The 21,709-nt window shown below is 42.9% G+C and overlaps 2 protein-coding genes across 2 annotated transcripts in view; both read right to left on the bottom strand.

Moving 5' to 3' along the window:
* Positions 1 to 2,360: 2,360 nt before the first annotated feature.
* On the bottom strand, positions 2,361 to 12,157 carry gtf2a1 (general transcription factor IIA, 1). Its single transcript, XM_031733872.2, has 10 exons — positions 11,935 to 12,157; positions 10,191 to 10,292; positions 9,004 to 9,181; positions 8,722 to 8,786; positions 7,864 to 7,939; positions 7,631 to 7,752; positions 7,015 to 7,119; positions 5,936 to 6,241; positions 5,043 to 5,132; positions 2,361 to 4,386 (listed from the first exon to the last, which is right to left on the bottom strand). The coding sequence occupies exons 1-10, from the start codon at positions 11,962 to 11,964 to the stop codon at positions 4,279 to 4,281; spliced, it is 1,182 nt and encodes a 393-aa protein (XP_031589732.1). The 5' UTR covers positions 11,965 to 12,157; the 3' UTR covers positions 2,361 to 4,278.
* A 5,070-nt stretch (positions 12,158 to 17,227) lies between these two features.
* ches1 (checkpoint suppressor 1) overlaps positions 17,228 to 21,709 on the bottom strand; it is a 63,823-nt gene continuing 59,341 nt past the window's right edge. The window contains exon 6 of the mRNA XM_031733873.2: positions 17,228 to 21,041. Coding sequence (XP_031589733.1) covers positions 20,483 to 21,041 — 559 coding nt within the window. The 3' untranslated portion in view covers positions 17,228 to 20,482. The remainder of the gene's footprint in view (positions 21,042 to 21,709) is intronic.

Genomic DNA, 21,709 nt, shown 5'->3' with positions numbered 1-21,709 from the left:
CACCACAGGTTAGCTGGTAAGCAGAGAAAGCTGTAGAGTCTGAGCAAGACATCTCCAGGGTCTCATTATAAGCCTCATTCGCCAGCAGCTCAGATTCTTATGTCTGAGTGCCCAGGAGTAGCAAAAGGGCCCACTTCATCAGAAGCAGCCAGGGATACACTGCTCCTCCACTACGTCTATTCAGGGCTGAAGTGTGATATATTGTAGAAGTGACAGTCTGCCCTCAAATCCATTTACAATCAAGTGCAAAAATCTCCATGTAGTTTCTGATTCAGCTTTGATCCCCGACTGCATCACACCTTTATCTCATAATTACCTGAAAGGAAATACGCTGGGATTGTGTCAGTTTGGGTAGGAATTAGAGGAAAAGCCGGGAAAACGCCCATGCTGTGCAAACCCTGACAGTCATCCAGATGGTGGGATATAGAGAAATGGAAAAGAAGATTGGGCGATGCAGATTCGAGGTCTCGTGCAGGTTGCAGCAAATGCATGAAAGTGATCCCACAGAGTTCTTAATGCAGCGACAAAGAGAGAATGTGCAAGGATTATATTTCAATCAAGAAATCTGAATCGCACTGAGTTAAAGCCGTATTACAGCACGTCCCTGGAGCATGTGGGCCACAGTGATGAAAAGTTGGATGGTTGGTCCTTGCAGACAACCATGTCTGCCCATTTGTTTGTGACTCATCCACAAAGACGCCTAACATAAACACAACAACTACATACTTCAGAGAAGTGTCACAGAAAGACTTATGAATGATGTCTACAGATACCCATGTCTGCAAGGAGGATAACCCCCGCTGTCTGTCAGACAGTAAAGCCTTTGACACTGAGCAACACTGGTTAGCAATTAGCAAAAAAGATAACGGTTTGCTAAAGACAAAAATAACCTTAGTTAGCTACAGCTTAAGACAAGATAGATTTACGACATGTTATGTTCCTTTGAGTTAAGTTGAGGGCCAACTTAACTAAAACCACAGAAAGAAAAGAAGAAACAAATTGCTTGGCTTCTGGTGTTTGTCCGAGGCTCCCCTTAAAAGAAATTTGTCCTTGTTGTCATCTTTGTCACTCAAAGTTTCAATGGATTCAACTGCCTTGATTCCCAATGTGTAAAATGTGACTCACTCTCTACACAGAACAGTGTACCTCATATATATTTACAGTACCAGCTTCAGCCATGCTACAAAACTCGCCGTCGTCATTGCTAGCTAGCAGACAGGACCCCTGGTTTGAGTGTCTTGGAAACTGAGATTTAAAATTGAAATGTCAGAGAAAAAAAACAACCAAAAACATTAAAAAACTATGAATGCCTTTAGAATTTTCATTAAAGAATAATGAAACACATAAGTAATAAACTCATGAAACAGTTGGCTCACTAAATGGGGAAGGGGACTGGTATTTGTTAAGGTCTTGCAGTCATGTGACTGCTAACTTTTCCACCATTTCAAATGTGTAACACTGTAGCGGTTGTAGTTCTACTAAAGACCAGTCCATGACCACCTGGCAACCACTGTTTGCGAGGATAAGATGTATCCTAGTAGTTGCTAGAGGTTGAAGGCGGTTACGATGAAACCGACTGCCATCTTGCAAGAGATTCACGACCCCCTGGCAACCACCGGGAAAAATGTGTGTTGACGCTCACAGAAAACTGAAGTTCACTCACGTAAAGTGAAACTTTTTACAAAAGAGTAAACAGTACCGACTCAAAAACCTTTGATTGCCCCGGTCCCTCCGTGCATGGAAGACACCTGGTCTGCACTCACCAACTAGTCCCCTAGAAGAAGTGTGACACAAATCGGAAATGGAGACGGTGAATCGGTGAAGCGCAACTTTTATACACACATATTTAAACACTTTCTAATGATCTTGGCCAGGAAGCCCTCCAGCTGGTAAACCGAAGGAGCCACTGACCTTCTGATTATTAGACCACCTGCTCTACCGCCCGAGCCACATCTAGTAGTAGCAGTAGTTAAAAACTATAGAAAGTCTCAACAGGATTAAAAATGTGAGAAAAATAGTTTAAAAGTAACTGAAATAAATAGTTTAGTGTTCAAGATGCTCCCACAAGTAACGGATAAATTTTAAAATTTGCTTTTAGTGGCGCAGAACCAAAGAGCTGACCAGGTATCATAGAAGGAAGGTAGGAAGAAACAGAGGGGGTGAGAGTGACACTGATTTAGGCCACAAAAATAATGCAAAAATTAAATTTTAATTTTCTTTTTTTTGTTGCAAAAAACAACTTTATGTATTCAAAGCACAACCTTGAGTTTGATTCCAAACTTGATTTAGGAAAATTACACGAATACCAACAGTACAGTTCATTAATCATGAGAGCAGAACACACACACACACACACGACAAATGGTTATAGAGCACATTTTAATAAGACATCCTTCTCAGTCTAGCATCTGTGACCCCCCCCCCCAAAAAAACAAAAACTGAACTAAAGTTCAAAAAGGCACGCACGACATCTAGATATTGAAATGAAGAACAGAGAAAAGGAAATAAATCTACTGGGGGCCATTTTTTGTTGTTGTTTTTTTAATGTGTGGAAAGTCTTCCTTTGGCCTTTTATGTAAAAATTTCATATAATTCAACTAAATCGTGTGAAAAATGTTCTTTTTTCTCCTTCAGGTCCCGTAACAGGGTTTTCTTTGTGCAGCTAAAAAACAACAACTATGGAGCCAACCAACCACCACGTCGACACAACAGTCAAAACACATATATACTTTATTTCAAACTGCTGCAACAGGGGCACTAAAAACAAACTGCAGAGACACACACAACCCCCCCACCCCACCCCCTCGAGTTAAACTCACTTGGATAGAAAATATCCTCATTTTAAAAGTCATGAATAAAACGAAAGCAGAGGAGAACATATGGTGGACGAAATGGTTTGGAAAACAGCGCCGTGTAGCTTTTATCAGGCTGACATAAGAAGAAAGGAGAAAAGAAAAGAAAAAAGGAACACTTGTTAGATTATAAGAGCACAGTTTGGTGCGGCTTTCCAACCTAAAAAAAAGAAGAAAAAAAGAACAATTTATGAACTTTCAGAAATAAATAGGAAAAAAAGGACAGACACCAACCTCACTGCTCTGTGACATTTCCAGACTGTGAGGTGTGAGAGAAACAAACTGAAACCTTTTCAGAGCAAACCAGCGACGACAACACACACACACACACACACACACACACACACACACACACAGAGCAGCATTCACCACGCGTCTGTACAGTCCCTCTCGCTCTCTCACACACACGTCTCTGCGGCTATTGATTAAGTGGACTGACTGACTTCACAACACACTGATAAACCGACAGTGCAAAATTTCCGACGGCTGCAGAGAACTAAAAATAAAAGCAAAGGAGATCCACCAACAGGACAAACTGAGACACCTTTGTACAATCCTTAAATGAATTCAGTGTCTCGCGCTTTTTTCTTTATTTTTTCTTAACGGTAAAGATGGAATGAAGCTCCAGAGAAGCCAGTGGGGAGGTGCTGTGGGGGGTTTCAGAGTTAAGTGCTGCGCAGAAGATAAAAAAAAAAAATCATTAAAAAAATGAGTTATTGTAAGGTTACGTTATTTTACCTTCTTTTTTAACTCCTTCATTAAACGCATTTAAAACAAAGTTTAAAGAACAGGTCACCTACATAAAAACACTCTGGAGCACCTTTTTCATAAACGTGAATTCAGACAGAATTAGGATTTAAAAAAAAGAAGAAGCCAAAAACAGGTGATTCTGGTCGTTCTAAAGGCAGCGATCTCGACTGGTGGCACTAAGTTTGGACACAAATGTAGACACGAGTCAATCCAGTCAACCGACTACAGTGCATTGCAAAGGTGTTTCTCATCTATGGGGTTATAACGAATGACCTCTGACCTTGTGTGGCAGGAAAGCCGAGGTCACCCTGGTCCTCTACACCTGTATGATGGTGAGATGCTTTCTTTCCAAAGTTAGGTGAATTCTCTCGGGAAAAAAAGGCAGCGAAGCCTGGAAGAAGAAATAAAGAGAAACGGCGCTCGGCTCACGGGGCTTTTCCCTTCCTCTGTTGGTTTCTCATCCCGCAAGGCTAGTCGAGTGTTTTCTGACTACACCCGGGTTTTACAGTACCTCACAGTCCTTTGGGTTTGTCTCAAGAGTTCTCGGAGTCTCAGAAACAGTTTCCTGAATGAATCCAGTCACAGGATGTGGAAGGATGCTAAAGTGTCTGTTAACTGGATAGAAGGAGTTACAGAGATCCCGCTCCTGTTGCTTTCTCCCGTTCCTTTTTCTGCTTCACCACTCGGCATCCCCGATGGCTTTGGAGAAGACGTAGTCTCTCCCGTTCAGATTCATGATCCCATCCTTCAGGTGGAATTTCCATTTGTTCTTACTTCTGTGAATCTGCAGAGTAAAGAGAAGGAAATGAGTGTTGTAGGCGTCAAGGACAGATGGACACTGTTTCAGCTTACAGTGGACGCAGTCTGATGTCTTTAGCCTCTGCACGCCGAGGCCGGACAAACTTACTGTGGTATTAACCGCTGCTGGAGCCTTTCTCCACTGAGTTAGCATCAAATAACGTAACAACTTGATGCTTTGTGATGAGAATCAAAGGCAAACAGTGAAGACTCACAACAAGCGAATGTGAAATACCTCTAACGATTTCTGACATTTTTCCCCAAAAACGAGGAGGCCGCCGTGAAAAACTGTTTAAGCCTCGTCCTTCAATCTCCAGCAGCCTTTTCAGCGCCCTGAATGATACTCGCAAACAAAGGCTGACAGCGATGCCGAGTACCAATCACACTAACACAGTAAAACTGCTCTGCGCTGTTATTTTATAATCTCTTTGTTTTCACTGCTTCTGCAAATCTCAGTGTTAACGTCTTTGTCTGGATGCTGATGTGAAACTAAACGAGTCGGATATGCAAAAAAGCCAACGGGCCCCAGCGCAGGAGGATCTATATCAAGAGATGTCATCAAAGTACAAAAGAGGCGCTCGCATATTTATACACAGGCAGGTTTGAACACACTGCAGCCTTTCAGAATACATCAGTTCCCACCTTGTCGTACTGGCACACCACTACGTTGTCCGTTTCAAACAGCTCCTGGTCCTCTTCGTCGCTGACGTCGTCTCCACTGTTCAGCGGCTCCTGAGTAGGAAACCAAACCAATCAGATTCATCACAAATGTTCGCTGCTCAGGAATGTGGTTTAGGATTCAGGATTTTCTTTATTTAAACAGTAAAAGCACAAATCTAGATTGCAACGAGTAATAGTTTGATTTTAAACCCGTTCTCCTTATTGCCCGATACCAAACAATGCCTGACCATATAACCTGCTGTGTTATAAAATCTTCTGCAGAAAAGCCACACAAACTACAGAGCAACCTTTGTAGTCAATAAGCAGCTTTTTCATTCCCCACACCTCTGTTCAGCCGGGGCGCTGATCAGATCCCTTAAAAAGCAACTTGGATGTATCAGGGTAACAAAGTGCTGCAGAAATGATGTTTTTGTAGTCTAACCCTGAAGCAGCATCACCGTGACTCTTTCAGGGTGAGAAACAAAAGACAATTGCCACAAACTGATGGTGTTTCTGTTTCGTTGCCCCAAATATGACAACAGGTTTTCTTCTGGCCACTCCAATCCAACAGCTACCTGTGGAAAGCTGCTGCTAGCTACTCTGGAAAACAAAAGCACTGTGCTGCTCCTGTTTCAGTTCACGTTCAGCTGCAGATTCAATTATAGCATGAAAGTTTGGCACACAGGTGACATACAGGTAACCAATTTAAACGCAGATGATGTCAAAAACAACAGAGCTCCTCTGAAGACGGGCAGAAAATTGGACCTCAGTGCTACAAGTCTACGGCTCTCTTACTTCATAATACATGACCATAAAAATCTTGCCCACTGCTACTTTAATGTGTCCGTTTTTGAACACTCTTACTTCCTGCTCACCTCTTCAACCTGCCCATCCTCTGCTCCATCCTTGTCTTTCTCCTCATCGTCATCTTCGTCGTACTCCTCCTCATCCTCGTCCTCTTCTGAAGATGTGTCTCCGGTTCCGTCCACCTGCAGCATCATGGGAGGCTGCTGTGCCTGAGGCTGGGCCTGGGCCTGGGGCTGAGCCTGTTGCTGCTGTTGGGCCTGAGGCTGTGCTGAGGCTTGTGCTGCAGTTGCTCCTTGGGCCTGCTGAACCTGCTGGACCTGAGCTGCTGTTGCTGCCTGACTGGGCTGTGGTGCCATGGCTGCTGCTTGCATCACCTGACGGTAGAAAGAAACTCACAGTTTAAAAACACATACGCCCATATGATGTTAGTCTTGCTTTCATGTGGGACAAAATAACCAGCTCTTTACACAACAGACTCCAGCTCAAAGCCAAAATAAGGACAGGACAGCAAAAATGATGCGACTTCACAGAGCATTTTTGTAGCACAGATAAGGTTAGCCAGCTAGTCGCCATGTTGGGTATGAAGATATTTGTCTGTGTTAGCATGTAAGCTAATGGTGGCCAACAGCTGAAAGAAAAAAGTCATTAAAGAACCGAATTCATGGAGGGAAGAACTCTGCTCTGAGCTAATGTTAGCCTGTTAACAAGGAGGAAGAGCGAGCCATCTCATGTAGCAAAACATTACCTCGAGTGGATAATTGTATCCAAACTAAGGGCTCATATGGCTTCAAGTTGATTTAAAAGCTAACGTTGCAGATTTTTGCAGTGTAGCACAATTACAGTGGCCAGCTAACCAAATCTTTCTTTCTATAGTTACTCACACCAAAACCACATCTGAGTGGAAATGCTGGTTTGTCAGTGTAATCGGCTAATGTGATCTGTGACACTGACTGATGCGCGATGCTTTCACAGTGCAGGTGTTATTATTAATAACAAAGGTTTCCCAGACGCTCCTCTAAAACATTAAACAGACTCTAATTTCTCTAAATAACAAAGAGAACAGAAATGGAGGAAACACTACTATAGAGCATAAACTACTTCCATATAAATGGAATGAAATGAGTCGAGGAGAAATTGACGTTCTGACCTGTGTATTGCCTTGGACTTTGTTTCCTGGGGTTAAAACAATCTGCTGTGGCTGTATGATGACTCCTGCTTGCTGGGAAAGGCCTCCCGGCAGAGGAGCCAGAACCTAAACAGGTATTAGAGAAGGAAAAAACCCAAACATGACATGTAAACTCTATTTTAAAACAAAATCTCCACCTGAATATGCACAACACTCAATTTAAACTGAATGAATGAAATCTGGCTAATTTTGATCTGATGTGGGGAATCTGTGTTTTTATTTAGGAAAAGTCACAAGTAGTGGAGTCATGGATCTATTTCTTTTGGGGAAAGTGGTAAGCTCTGAGCAATCAGCATCCTCCTGATTTCCCAGAATCATTTCATGTTTTTCATGGCACTTCTTACATATTTCGAGGTTATTTTTCCAAGAATTGATTCTTCCACTGTGTCAGAGCCACAGGGCCCACAGATATGTAGCCTTATTTAACCTACTCGTCACAAACAGACCGTGAACTGATTACGCAAATAAACCAGACACACCACGACTTTGTTTCCCCACCTCTCCCATTTGGTTTTAATTTTCACACACATTTCCTTCTGTCATATGCAGCCCTGCCCCTCTGCGTGATGGTTCTTACCTGCTGTATTACCGGTGCCTGCACGCCACCAGGCTGCATCTGCTGCTGCAGGAGGATCTGCTGCTGGGGCTGGATGATATACTGAGCCCCGTTGGGAGCACGGACTACCTGCAGGATCTGGCCTGAGACGTCAAAACAAAGCGTGTGGGTGCACATTGTGTAAATACACATGAAGATAGTTCGGAGAGACAGGAGCATTTCTTTGCAAGTTAATGCAAATAAACATGTTTTACCTTGGCTGGTGATGAGCTGTTGGTATTGGGTGACGGCTGTGGGCAAAGCCAGGGTTGCTGCGGTAGCTGCTGCACTCTAGAGGAGGAAAGAAGAACACATGTAAAGCAGTGACAAGCATGCAAAATAATACAGAAGCAGAGGATTTCAGGGTTCAAGAATGAAAGACTTTAATGTTAAGTACTTAATGTTTTTGAACTTCTTTACAATTTAAAGAACTTCAGATTGCATTGACTGACATGATAAAAGCAGCATGTTTGTACTCTCTCGCTGCATCTACAAAGCCACTGGAAAACGATTAAAAATTGGCAAGTGAAGCTTTAAAGAGCCGTTTGAGGATTATACAAAAATCACTTCCAGAAAAAAGAAAGAAGCAGCAGCAGAGATGAAAGCTTCGTATGGACAGATGCCGCATTAAACATGTGCTGTTGAAGAAAGTGGAAAAGATTTCCTGCATATTTCACTCGATGAAGGAAAGGTGTGTTTGTCAGTGCGTATTAGACACAGCAGTAGCATGTAGGAGAATGCATTACTGCTGGCTTATATCCACTGCAGTCCTGGCTATTAAAATAGTCCGTTAATCTCTTCCAAGTCCAGTTGCCCCATCCGTGTGCCACTTGATCAATCATTCTGGACTTAGGAAAAAGCCTGCAGAGACCCACAAAGATGCTACCCTCTCTTCTTTCTCACATCTACTCAAAGAAAATATGTCTGAATTTGTTAAAAATGTAAAATTTGTTCTGTTCATCACACATATGGCTTTCTCATCGCCTATGTATGTTAATAGATACATTTGCTACTTTTTATTTGCCTCCCCGAACAACAGTTTCATTTTTTTTTGGTGCACATGATCCACTCACCATCCCCGTTCCACCCATGTGTTGTATAAGCTTAGATTCCTGAACAATGACTTGCTGCTGGGGAGCTGCGGAGACAAACATTTCAGGTCATACCAAGAAACACTAAAATTCCTCATATTATTCAAAAAGTGTACAAACAATGCACACGATCAGTAAGCATTCATTGTTTCCTGTGCCAGTTCAGCAAATAACTCAAAGCTGCAGGCGACATTTTTAGTGCCCAAAAAGGCATTCACGGGTTTTTGCACTTGTTTTTACCACTGTGTGCCACTGCTGGCTAACCTTGCTGTTGCTGGGGCGGCAGGATGACTTGCTGGGTCTGAGCTGGCTGGGTCACCTGCTGGACTTGTTGGACCTGCTGAACTTGTTGTTGCTGCTGCTGTGCGGCCTGCAGGGCTGTCTGCTCGTCAGTGTGGAAGCCCTCCACTGCCTTGGACTGCAACAGCTTGTTCTCCCATAGCTGTAGAAACAAACAGAGGCAGCACAAAGACATGTGTTAGAAAGCTGCCAAAGACTCCATTTAAATCCATGCTAACATGTTTTCAAATGAAAATCTCCATCCAGGTAAATGTTTAACACAGATTCTGTCATTATCGACACACCTGTAAACGCATCACACTGACCAGACATGCCGATAGTTCAAATTAATTCTGCTTTATTTATATAGTCACAACAACAGTCACCTTCAAGGTGCTTCATATTGTAAGGTACAATAATACAGAGAAAACCTAACAATTAGACGAGTCACTATGAGCAAGTGTTTGGCAACAGTGGGAAGGAAAATCTCCCTTTTAACAGGAAGAAAGCTCCAATAGAACCAGGCTCAGGGAGGGAACCAGGTAAAAGAGAGCCAGAGATCAATATTAACTAATGGGTCACAAACTCAAAGTGAAAAGAGGTCAAAGAAACCATGAAGCGAAGATTGAATTTTTGCTTATTTGTGTCAATCTCGTTGCCTAGGTAGGCTTATGTGCCATAGCCTCCTCTTGAATTGAGCATATCATGCAGTGTACACACTGGTTGTGTTGTCATTTCAGTGATATTCAGACACCACCTTCTCTGCAAATCACAGGCATACGTCTGTGTTATAACAGCCCTACTGAAAGTAACACTCGAATATAAGGTGGTGATTGCACCAGAAAACTCATACAGAAGTCGCTGCAAAGCAACTTCTGCAACACATCAGTGGCACTGAGAGCACCATCCATCAAAGGAAACCATGGTAACCGGGGGACAAAACATGGATGCCATTTTTGTGACTTAATCAGAAAGTTTCCAGAAGTTTGTTTTCTGTCCATCCAGACAACAACTACAGCAGCTTCCAAACTAGGAAGTGGTCAGCAGTCATTCCAAAGCGCTCCGGTTTGGAGGAGCCCGACACTTTACTACAAAGAGCGCACACCTCTGCAGTAGGCAGCATTTCCCCTGCAGTTGCTGTATACAGGTGCAACACTGGTAAGGACGGTTACCGTTTTCAGCTCCAGAAGAACTTGCTCATCTACTCCCTCATCCAGGAACAGCTCTCGCACCTCATTGATCACATCGTCAATCACAGTCTTGTATAATTTAGGCTGGGAGGAAGAAAAAGAAGAAGAAAAGAGGAAAGAAACTTTTACAGTATGCTGTTTATATTATAGACACTTTTGCCTTTTCCAGTAAAACATGAACAACATGTCTGGTACAGTCAGTATTGATCATTATGAGCTTGGGTGTTATATCAAAATTAGCCCTCAACAGTGTATTTAGCAAGCACACAAGTATACAGCTGATGGTGTTATAATTATCATATTTATTTACGCCTTACCACACTGGCTTTAATTGGTATAACACGGTAATAGCTGTTGCACGCGGTCAGCTAAACTCTAAAACTGCCCCCACTTGAGTATCATGTGTGGGGGTTCGGGCTGCAGCGTGTGCACGGCACTACGTGGCTTGTTATGCTAACCCATATAAACTAGCTCTTTATGTTACTACTACTAAGGTAAACATCATGTCCCCGGGGTCTGAACTGCGCGCGCGGCGGAAAAAGCAAACGCATAACGTTCAGAGCTCCGCCAGGGCCCTACGGTCCCGTCTCAGCGGAGTGACATGAGGCTGAAACAAAGCGACACACACGCGGGCCACCGCACTGCGCTGCCCCGATGTCCGCAGCGCAGACCTCGGTCTCTCCTTCCCTCTCCCTCGGCCTGTCTGCTCCTCACTATTTAAAGCTCAGTCTGCTGTTTATATGTAGAGCCGGTGACGTAGCGTCGAGTAGCACCTTCCCATCCCGGGCAGTCTATATTAGAGAGCCAATATGGCTGTATAAAAACCAGGCAGCGGAAAGGAGGAGGGCCAGAACCGAGAGAGAGAAGGGAGACGAGGAAGCCATTTTACGGAGCCGCAGAGTGCGCGCTCGACAGCCTTTTTCTTTTAAATAGTGTGTGGCGGAATGTGAAGGACATTTTCGGTGTCTTATCTTATCAGTGCTCAGCTTTGGCTAAATATTTTTTGGCTCTGCTGGCAGGTAGCAAGGACAAATTTGATATGGTATGGGTTAAAGAAGTGGTTTGGGACGGCTACCCTGCCTTCTGGTCGTGGAATGGTGGACAATGATGAGGCAGTTGACGACTTTCTACTGAGGCTTTAATATATATAAACTATATATATTAAACGCTCAATTCTCTCGCCGTGGATGATGACAATGTGCTTTGCGTACATCTGTATTTCATAAGCTATCCAATAATAAAAACTTAAATTGACAATTTCTTCCTTCTACGAACAAACAAGCATTTTAAACTAAACTGGCAGCTCAAGCGTCCACCAAAAATGAATTTAGCCATACACGCTATTAGACATTACTGTGATCACGTAAACTAACCTTCCAACTAATGAAGGCTTCAACCTGCCGAAAAACCACCAAACTAGAATTACATGTTCATCGCTAAACCTCAGTTTCTACACGTGTTCTTATTTTTACTCAAACACTGCCTCTCTAAAGTAAGCCATTCCTCCTCCGAGATGGTTTCAAATGAAAGAACTACCTAGTTTCGAAAACTGATTATAATGGCCGTTTGACTGAAACTTAAGTATTCCCTTTAATAGATATAACAGTGAAGTGTTTGTTAAAGCAGACTCATTTTACTGTAATACATAAAACCAGCTCGTCGACAGCTTTCCAATAACTTTACCCCCATTTTCCCCCGCTGACAATCCTTAGAGATTGATCCTTACCACTGGGTTCGAGTTAGCCGAGCTCGCCATTATACGCGTAGTGTAAAAACCACACGGAAATAGGCGAGGAATAGAGCCAAAAATTACGAAAAACGATTTAAAACAACTGGGAAAGATATTTTAAAACAGCCGGCATCACTTTTGTAAATAAAACACAGTTTAGGCGGTCTTATTTACAATCCCGGGCTGCGACTCCCCAGCCGTCCTCCTTCCGTCGTTGTCCTGCTTTATATACTGAGCGAAGAAGCTGCGAGTGCGCGAGACATAGGGCAGGGTCAGGTCGCACATAGCGCGAGATTTCGTGCGGAGTATGACGACCAATCAATAGAGCCGCTCATGGGAAATGTAGTTTAATAATGCTTTTTTTCTTTTTTTTTAGAAAACGGAACTGAATCCTCTGATCGCATTAGCTTAATTCTCTGTGATCTTGTTTATTGAGTCAGGGAAACTGTAAATATTAGAAACCATATGATGAATTAAAAATAGAGAAATTAATGAGATAAAAGTTGCTGATTACTTAAAATGCTAATAAAAGTTTATTAGCATATAGGTGAATCATTTTAAATGAACTTATTTCATTTTTTCTTTCTTTTTTTGCCTATACATACAATAGGCATTCTATTGTTTTTCCTGTTTTCCATCATATACTAGAACTGTATGCTGCAGTGGTGGATGCTCATATTAAATATGGGCAAACTTTCAAATAATGCCTTCAGCATATGTACAAATCATGAGCTAAAAGCTCAGGCCTTGGGGTGGCTTTAGACAGGTTTTCTCAGGGGTTTCTGAGGGGCTGCCAATCAGAACCTAAAGCAGCTCATCTTAGAAAGTGAATAAACCAAAGACCACTATAGGATAAATACAGATTATTTTTAATCTACGACTCATGTAAAGCTGCACTAAATGGTAAATGGCCTGTATTACTAGTCCCTAAGGACCCCAAAGCGCTTTACACATCCAGTCATCCACCCATTCACACACTGGTGATGGCAAGCTACATTGTAGCCACAGCCACCCTGGGGCACACTGACAGAGGCGAGGCTGCCGGACCACCACCAGTAGGCAATGGGTGAAGTGTCTTGCCCAAGGACACAACGACCGAGACTGTCCAAGCCGGGGCAACCTTCCGATTACAAAGCGAGCTCCCAACTCTTGAGCCACTGGTAAAGGTCAACAATAATAATAAATATCAGGAAATAGTATGTCTCCTTTAACGTTAACTGTTTTATTCAACATGTCTGGAGAAATACTTTTGTCTAATGGCCAAGGTTGGGTGTTGCAGTTTAAATGTAATATTTTAAAAAATATACATATAGAATAGAATAGAATGCCTTTATTGTCACTATACGGTTGTCAGTGCCAACATGTTTATAGATTTAACCATTATTAATAAGGAAAACATGATATTCTTATCACATATAATGCATAAAGGCTATTTAAGAAATAGTGCTAATAATTTTTTAATGTATTCACTTGTAACAACACCAACAGTTTAATTGACTTTTGCACTTAATAGTTGGACCTTGTGTTAGCTCAACACTACTTTTACCTAAGCAGAGGATCCGTATGCTTCTTTCACTGCTGGTGCACACTTTAATACTTTAATACGACACAGGTGCCACTTAAACAAGTCTGACCTTTACCAGCTCCGTAACTGCACCTGTAATGCTTCTCTGTGGGGCCAGTGTGCTTTATGTAGTAACATTGTGCCACCACAAGAGGGCGATCACACCACGCACCAGGAAAACAGGCTCTCTCTTTCACATTTCAACACTCACACACAAACACACTCACACACACTCACACAATCCACTTTGTAAAGCACGCAACTGTTTTCCACGTTATTCAATAAAAGCAGATTTAAGTGAATTTTTGGATGAGCAACATCCACTGGTCTTGTTTGCTTGCTCTGAAACAGACTTGCCCTGACTACCAAGGGGGAAATTTACCCCCCACAAAAAACAATAAAGCTTTGCAACAAATGAGAGCTGACAAGAGAACGTTACCTCCACTTCTGTCTCCATGGAAACTTGCCTCGCTGGTCATTCTGAGGATATGGATGATATAGACCGGGGAGCACACAGCTCTCCGCGTGCATCAATCCACTCAGCGGTTCAGTGTGGCTCTTCTGAAATGGCATATTACACCACCTGAATTCATTTCATTTAGTTCACTGAGATGAAATTAAAGGCCTGTCCGCCCCTGACAAGGATGTGCTGTTGGATTCACTTTAAACCTTTTCCAGTGGAGAACAGTTGGGGAGGGAAAAAGAGGAAAGAAGTGACATGATAGGAAAAAGACTTTGTTTAATCTGTGCTTCTAAATGTGAGATTTGATCAGACGTGAAGCCACGTTATCCATGAAATGTCGTCGCTACCTTTGAGTCTCACTCTCTGTAACTGAGTAGTAAGATGCCCTCTAAAGATCCAGAGAATGCACACTTTTCTTTTCTCACCCCCCTCTTCTTCTTTGCTGTAGTTGCATAGCAACAGAGGAGCTGCTAGCTCCAGTTGTGTTGTGGTGGGAGCGTGCTGCACAGGGAGGCACTGGCTCAAGATTAAGCCGGTCTCTGCTTCAATTATGAATGGGCTTCCACTGCCACACGGCTCCAAAATGGCACCACTCAGATTGATAAGACACGGAGGCACTCTTTGGTACACTTAACTCTTTTACTTCTTTCCCTTAGGGAGGGGGAGCAGGACTTTAATCAGAAGTATTGAACTTAAATGATTAGAGGAAGCAAATGAATAATTAACTGGTGGGAAAGGCTTGGTTATGATAAGACCCTTGTTGATGGGAATATGTGAGGTTAATGATTGGGGTCAGTCTTGAGAGCAAATTAGAGTCTCTAGTATCACAAAGCTAGCACTTTACTAGTAAGTGGGGGTTTGTGTGTGGTGCTGAGGAGGTGGATGACAAAGGCTGACATCCTTTACTACATTTCACTTGAAGCGCTGAGATGAAAACAGCTAATTGTTTAGTACTCTGATCAGCTTCCAGTAAATATGTTCTTAACAAAACTCAGTCAGAATGGTTGATTTACAGCAGTTTATGTGTGGTGGAGGTGGGTTGCAAATTGGCTTGCAGTGTGCAAAAGTCTTGAGACACTTAATTTCTATATTATTTTATTTTGCTTCCAAGGAGGCAGATTTTTTTTTTGAATTTTTAAGAGAAATTCAAGGTGGGCTCAAAGTGGGATTTCAAAGTTTTCCTTTGCTTTTTCAGTCATTTCCAGTCCAGTCCTTGTACCTGACCATTTTCAGAGGAGCTGTTTAACACTGACCTATGCATTATTCAAGCATAACAAAAGGCACCCAACTGAAGAAATTAACCAGTGTTGTGCCTAAAACAGACACCTTAGCAAGGAACCTATTTTTAGTAGTATGTTTAGGTACTTTGCTATTAGCAGCTTGTTGTAAAAACGTTTAATTAGTCAAAGTCTTACAAAAAATGCCCAAGATAGCACAGCTTGTTATTCCCGAAGAGCTATTAGCTGGAATTAGCTGGAATTTTGGCCTCTTTGTACAGTGTATCCTTAGAAATGTGAGGAAACTGGACAAGTGGAGGACAAAAGGAGTGACAGGCCTAAGATGAACATTATCTGAAAGTCATGTCATTAAGAAATCCAGCAAAGATCTGACACAGGACCTGAGAGACGCCTCTGTCCATGTTTAATAAAGTCTCATCAGAAATGATCTCAGTGGAGGGTTGGCTGTCAAGAAGGTCCGACGGTGAGTGTCTGCAGCCATTTGTAAAACAGGGTGGAGGCTCAGTCCTGGTTTGGGCTGCATTTCAGGCAGAAGAGTTGGGAACCTTGTCAGAGCTGATGGGATTATGAACACAGTACTATCAGATGTTGATCCACCATGTGATGCCACGTGGAAGGCGGACACACTGCCAGTGCAGTAAACTGAATGTTTGTTTCACCCCCCTATCATATGTCGCTACTCTCTTTATTCATTCCACTAACATTATGTCACTTGTCATAATTACTTTTACTGATAGTTATGTTATTTTATTTTATCTGCACTCTTTTTCCCTCTTGTTGCGTTGAGCATGTTTATGACAAAAGAATTTCCCTCAGGATACATAAAGTTCTTCTTATCTTATCTTAAAAGGTCAAACCCAATTAAAAAAATTGAGATACTGTATAAAATGTAAATACATTTTATGTAAATGCAAATCTAATAAACCCATATTTTATTACAATAGAACACAGAATATCATGTATCAAAACCTGAGAAAATTTGTCGTTTTAAGAAAAAAAGGTCATTTTGAATTAATGACATAATATGTCTAAAAAGTTGGGACAGAGCCATGTTTATCCCCTCTTCTTTAACAACAGTCTGTAAACATCTGGGAACTGAGACCAGCTGCTGGACTTGGAGAGGAATGTTGTGCCATTCCTTTCTGATACAGGATTCTAGCTTCTCAACAGTCCTGGGTCTTCTTTGTTGCATTTTTCGTTTCTTGATGGGGCAGAAGTTTTCACCTCTGTTGACAGGCCAGCTCAGCACCTGGACTCTTCTACTACAAAGAAATAGTGCTCTCCAGAGAACACGAGTCCAGTGGCAGCCTGCTTTCCACCACTGGCCTACCACTTTGTAACTCAGTTACAAAGCGGTAGGCCAGTGGTAGGCAAAGTGATTGGGAATGTAACTGAGCATTCCCAATCACTTCCATTTTGTTATAATACCATTAATAGATGAATAGCTGACTGTGGTGTATTTAGTAGAGAGAACACTTTATTCATGACTGAACTTGTTGGACAGGTGGCATCCTATCACAGTACCATGCTGGAGCTCAGTGAGCGACTCATTTCTTCACAAATGTTTGCAGAAGCAGTCTGCATGCCTGGATGCTTAATTTTATACACATGTGACCACTGAAGTGATTGGAACACCCGAGTTCAATGATTTGGATGGATTCTTACATATATATTATACTTTTCCAAAGTTTGGTGGCCCATAAATAAAGGTGGTCATACCAAATATTGACTTTTGAGCTCCTTAGAATTATGCAAACTCTGTTTTTTCCAGGTATGTTTGCACATAAATCGCTGAACCTATTTCACATTGCCTTATCGAAATATGAAGAAATTAGGGTTGCCTGATACTTTATGTCCCACAGTACTGTGTGAGATTTGCCCACCGGATGAGTAACAGTGGTGCCATTTGAGTTGACGTGGGCTCGTGCTGACCTATGCTCCACATCTCCTAACGACTGTAACTATCCTTTTGTCTTTTGCCTTGAATGATATCCACTGAAGAACAACAGCCAAGCGTATCTTCTGCAACTCGTATTTTTTTTATTATTGCAACCAACTGGAAGACAATACATCACATAAACATCATTGTAGTTTCTCAGAAAATGGAAAACAAAATAAAACAACATTTATATATTTTTTGCCACGGTATTGGACAACGTTGATATTTACATGTAGTGATGAAATAGGTCTTGAAATCATTCTTTGGCAATATGATTTGCACAATAAGGAGAAAATTGAACATTTACTGAAAAAGAAAAAAAAAACAAAAAAGAAGAAGAAGAAAAAAACAAAACAAAACAAGAAAACAACACCTGGGTGTACTCTGCATCACATCGCACAGATCAATAACAGTTTTGCATTTTGACATCTCTAACCTATGGCTTTCCAATATTCAGCTCAGACAGTCACAGAAAAAATAAAATAATGGCAGTATTATAGATAAGTCTGTCAGAGAGAGAGAAACAAAAAGAAATTTAAAAGGCGCGTAAAAACGTCAACAAATAATAAAAAAATAATAATAATGGCAACTATTCTTCTAGGAGCTTTTTGTGGTACGTTTGGCAGGTTTGAAAGAAAACACTTTGCTGTTCGGGGGCTTTTCAGGCAGTGAAGTGGATGCACTTTGCTTTAATACGTCCAGGTACAGTTCATGTGTTTTACCAGGACTCACAGGTGAACAGATCTTCTTTCCTGCATGTCACAGAGTGAGCCAGAGGCAGAAAAACTCCAAAAAACAAACGTGCGCTGCTAAAGCCACACGTTCTACCCCCTCGACATGCCTCTTGCCAACTCAACGCGGTTACTAGTCACCACAGCGGTGGATTGGTACATCGAATACAGCAGAGTGCTTGACCCGGGAGCACTCAGACACACATCAGACGACAGACAGATGGCACACAACGACAACACTAACAGTGTCTCCTTTACCCACCCACCCCTTTTTTTCTTTTTTCTCTTTATGGGTACCACACAAAATGCAAAGCCAGTGATGCATGCTACAGGTGGCGAAAGACTGTACCGGTGGATGGGGGCATGCATTTGTTTTCCTCCCGCTTGGCTCGCTGACGATCGTTCAACGTCTCTTCAGCTCAAACAAACCCCCACCCCACCTCTCCCCCGTCTGGCTCTGCTGCTACAGCCAAAGCCCAGCCTACGTTTTCACCTACAAAGCGGCTTTATTTTATACGCAGACGAGGGTCGGATAATACTTGTGCGCGCATTCCCGTTTTAGCCATGATGCACCTCGGGTTAAAAATACTGTCTGTAAATCAGAGAATAAAAGAAACTTCCCCTTCCCATGTCGTCTTTTTTTCTTTTCTTTTGGAGATATGAGGGCATCTACAAAGTCTCCCGCGCCCCTTTCCGATTTCAAACATTTACACCGAACAATGCCGATGGAGAGGAAGGACACGCGTACATTTACACACTGAAGTAAAAGTAAAAACAATACTGTTATAAATAAAGACAGGTTCTGTCGTGACAACAGAGGTACTGAGGGCAGGCAGGCAGGCACGATGTTAAAGGGTGTGTGTTCCTGGGCACACAAACGCACACACTCCACTGACATGTTCTGGAATAACACCGGGGTTTAACATTGAACACCTAAAAAAATTAAATTAAATTTTTTTAAAAAATAAAAGAAATCACTGTACAGGCAGAAGAAGAAGAAGAAGTCGTAAGCCCAGCCCCCCAAGAGGTGTTTCAGCTGGCCTACGTTATAAGCCTGAACCCGAGGCCCAGAGGTGGCGTCCTTTGGGCCTCTAATTGCAGAGTGATCTCCCACGTTTCCTCCCTGAAGACGTGTCTTTGAAAGCCCGCTCAGAAAAAGAAGGAGAAGAAATTAAAAAAAAGAAAAATCTCCAATATAATCACGGGTATAAGAATTGGCGGCAAAACTTTTTTTTTCTTTCCTCTAGGATCAAGATTTATATGAAAATAAGTCATGCTTCATGCTAAATACATCGTTTATCTTACATGATCTTTGAATAAAAAAGATTTGCTTTTTATCTTATTTACAAGCACCCATGCAATATAACTGAGAAAGTCCTGCAGGTCAAATTGCTTCAATTAAGAAAAAGGAAAAAAATAAAATATTTTCTAACCTTTTTACAGAGTTGCCCGCGCAGGGGCAAATTGCTTATATCTTTATGAGGGTAGAGTGAGGGTAAACAGACACAAACAGAAACCTAAACCCACAGTTCATGTATATAGTTCTTTGTCAAATGAAGAGGAAGAGTGGTGGTAGCTACTGGCAGCTATGATATCTATACCAGGTGTCTACGTCGTCTAATGGAGAGAAGTACAAGGGGGTGGAGGGAGGAGGTTTTACATTATGCAACAACAACAACAAAATGAAGGAGATATTGCCTCAGACCCGGCACACTATCCGTCTCTATGGTGATAAAACATGACCTTTTTTTTTTTAAATTTTAATATATTTATTCTTAAATACTATGAGTGCTCTTGAAATAAACCATGTCTTTACCCATGATGCTTTTTATTATAAGTGGCGTAAAATAAGTGCATGAATATATATCACATTGGGTTTTACATTTATTTCCACACTTAAGGTCACTCGCTCTCTCTCTCGTTAGCTCTACTATGCCATCTTTGAACTTTTTTTTGTGTGTTTGTTTTTTTTCTTGTCAGCTGTCGTATCGGCTACATGAAGCAACCTGGTCGCTTATCTTTGGCACAGTCTCACATTTGTGCTCGTGGATGTAGGAGAGTGATGCCGGCGGGCGGCCGACCCGAGTCTGGTCGAGCGGCGCCGCCGCCTTCGCCGGCTATCACTGCAAGATTGCTACAGATTCACATAGAAACAAACAGGTAAGACAAACAGCCATCATCAGCTCCCGCCCTCCCCCTCCCGGCAACGTGACTCGGTTTTGTCGCGCTCGTCCAAATTAGTGACAAAACGTGCTTTTGTTTTTTCCTTTTTTTATGGCTTTCATCCCCTTTTTAAACAACAAAAAAACCAACAAAGACATATGAGAAATACCCATCGATGTTTAGTGTTGCTGAACATGTAGGAAAACATAGATTTTTGATATTGCCACAAATAAGTAGGATTCACCTAATGCCCTGCAGATAGATAGAGGGAGATGACAAGTGTCCGTTGAGACTAATGCTGTAGTAATGTTACCTGTTGACCTAGTCGTGTGTGTATGTGTAAATCTGTCTGTGTGTGTGTGTGTGCTTGGAGCTATAAGCCGTCTGTGTGCGTGTCTATGCTTTGTTCTATGTGTGTGTGTGTGTGTGTGTGTGTGTGTGTGTGTCTTAGTTTCTCAGGGCCTCTTTCTGCTCCTTCTGGCCCTTGGCGGTGCGGTTTGTGATGTTGTTGAGACAGGCTCTAACCCCCGCCAGGTGGAGCAGCGATCCCGCCGCCTCTTTCATCTCCTCGTCGTCGCTCTCCGGCGGCTTCTCCACCGTCGCCGCGCGCCGCTTCTTCAGCGGCAGCGTGTCACTAATGCCTCTCGCTCGGCTTTTGGTCCAGGGCAAACTGCTCCCAGCCAGAGTCCCGGCTCCCCCCAAACTACGTCTCTGTCCGCGCAGGGGCTGCTGGGAAATGTAGGTAGTGGTGGTGGCGGCAGTGGTGACGTGAGAGTCCAGCGGGATCTCCCGGGGCTCGGGTTTGACGTCTGATTGGATTTCCACGGCGATAATGTCGTCGTCGTCCACGGGGGAGGAAGGGGCGGTGACCTGGGAGGAGCACAGCCTGCTGGGGGATTTGGCGGTGCTGTAAGTGTGGTCGTCCTGGAGGTCCTCGCCGCAGGGCGGAGGAGAGTAGCGGGATGGGCTGTCCTGTCCTCGGCTTAGATAATCGCCCAGGGATGATCTGTATGGATCGAGGACACAGACGGGAGAGAACAACGTTACTCCTGCTGTCACACTGCCAGCCAGGTGGGCTGCCTGCCTGTACCTGCTTCACTCCACTGACACTCAAGCTTCTCCGCTTTACTAGAAGAAAAAAAGAAGTTCAGGTTATAATCTATCACCCTCAAATGGCTCCCTCGGGCCTCATATTTCTGAGGTCAGATAAAACCCCATATTTCAAAAAGACTCCTTTTCAGCTGCCTCATTTTCAGATTGCCACCTTTGCGCCCCCCCACCCACACCCCCACCCCAACGACAGTGCATTTTTAGCAGCACCCATTGTCTCGAAGGTTGCTCAGCACATAAAGAACCTTGCAAACTCTAAAGTCAGAGCGCCTCGACGGTGACGATTCTGCGGCGAGGCTGTTTGACTGTTCGCCCTCGTTACACTGCGACGCGCATTTTGCTCTATTAGTCGGGAGACACTTTTCGCTGTAAAGCGTCAAAGGACGGGGTGGGGTGGGGGGTGATCCTGACAACCCATAAATCAAAAAGTAGCTTCAGCAGCGTGCCCTGTCCCCCCGGACATACCACCCCCCCGCCAGAATGAGAGCGTGAGCATATTAATATCTCATAAGAAAAACATGCACTCCCTTACAGTGATCAAATATTCACTGCAAACCTTTAGTG

This window comes from Oreochromis aureus, linkage group 15 (assembly GCF_013358895.1).
Source record: "Oreochromis aureus strain Israel breed Guangdong linkage group 15, ZZ_aureus, whole genome shotgun sequence".
Taxonomy (NCBI): Eukaryota; Metazoa; Chordata; class Actinopteri; order Cichliformes; family Cichlidae; genus Oreochromis; species Oreochromis aureus.
The sequence above is the reverse complement of the archived record's forward strand: the minus strand, read 5'-3'. Positions and strand labels throughout refer to the sequence as shown.

Bases quoted from the DNA above. Each gene is read 5' to 3' on its own strand.
- gtf2a1 (XM_031733872.2), bottom strand. From the start codon at position 11,964: ATGGCGAGCTCGGCTAACTCGAACCCAGTG. The intron at 10,293-11,934 runs GTAAGGATCAAT...TCTTCCTCCCAG, and splicing joins CGGCTAACTCGAACCCAGTG to CCTAAATTATACAAGACTGT. The intron at 5,133-5,935 runs GTGAGCAGGAAG...TTTCCTACTCAG, and splicing joins AGGATGGGCAGGTTGAAGAG to GAGCCGCTGAACAGTGGAGA.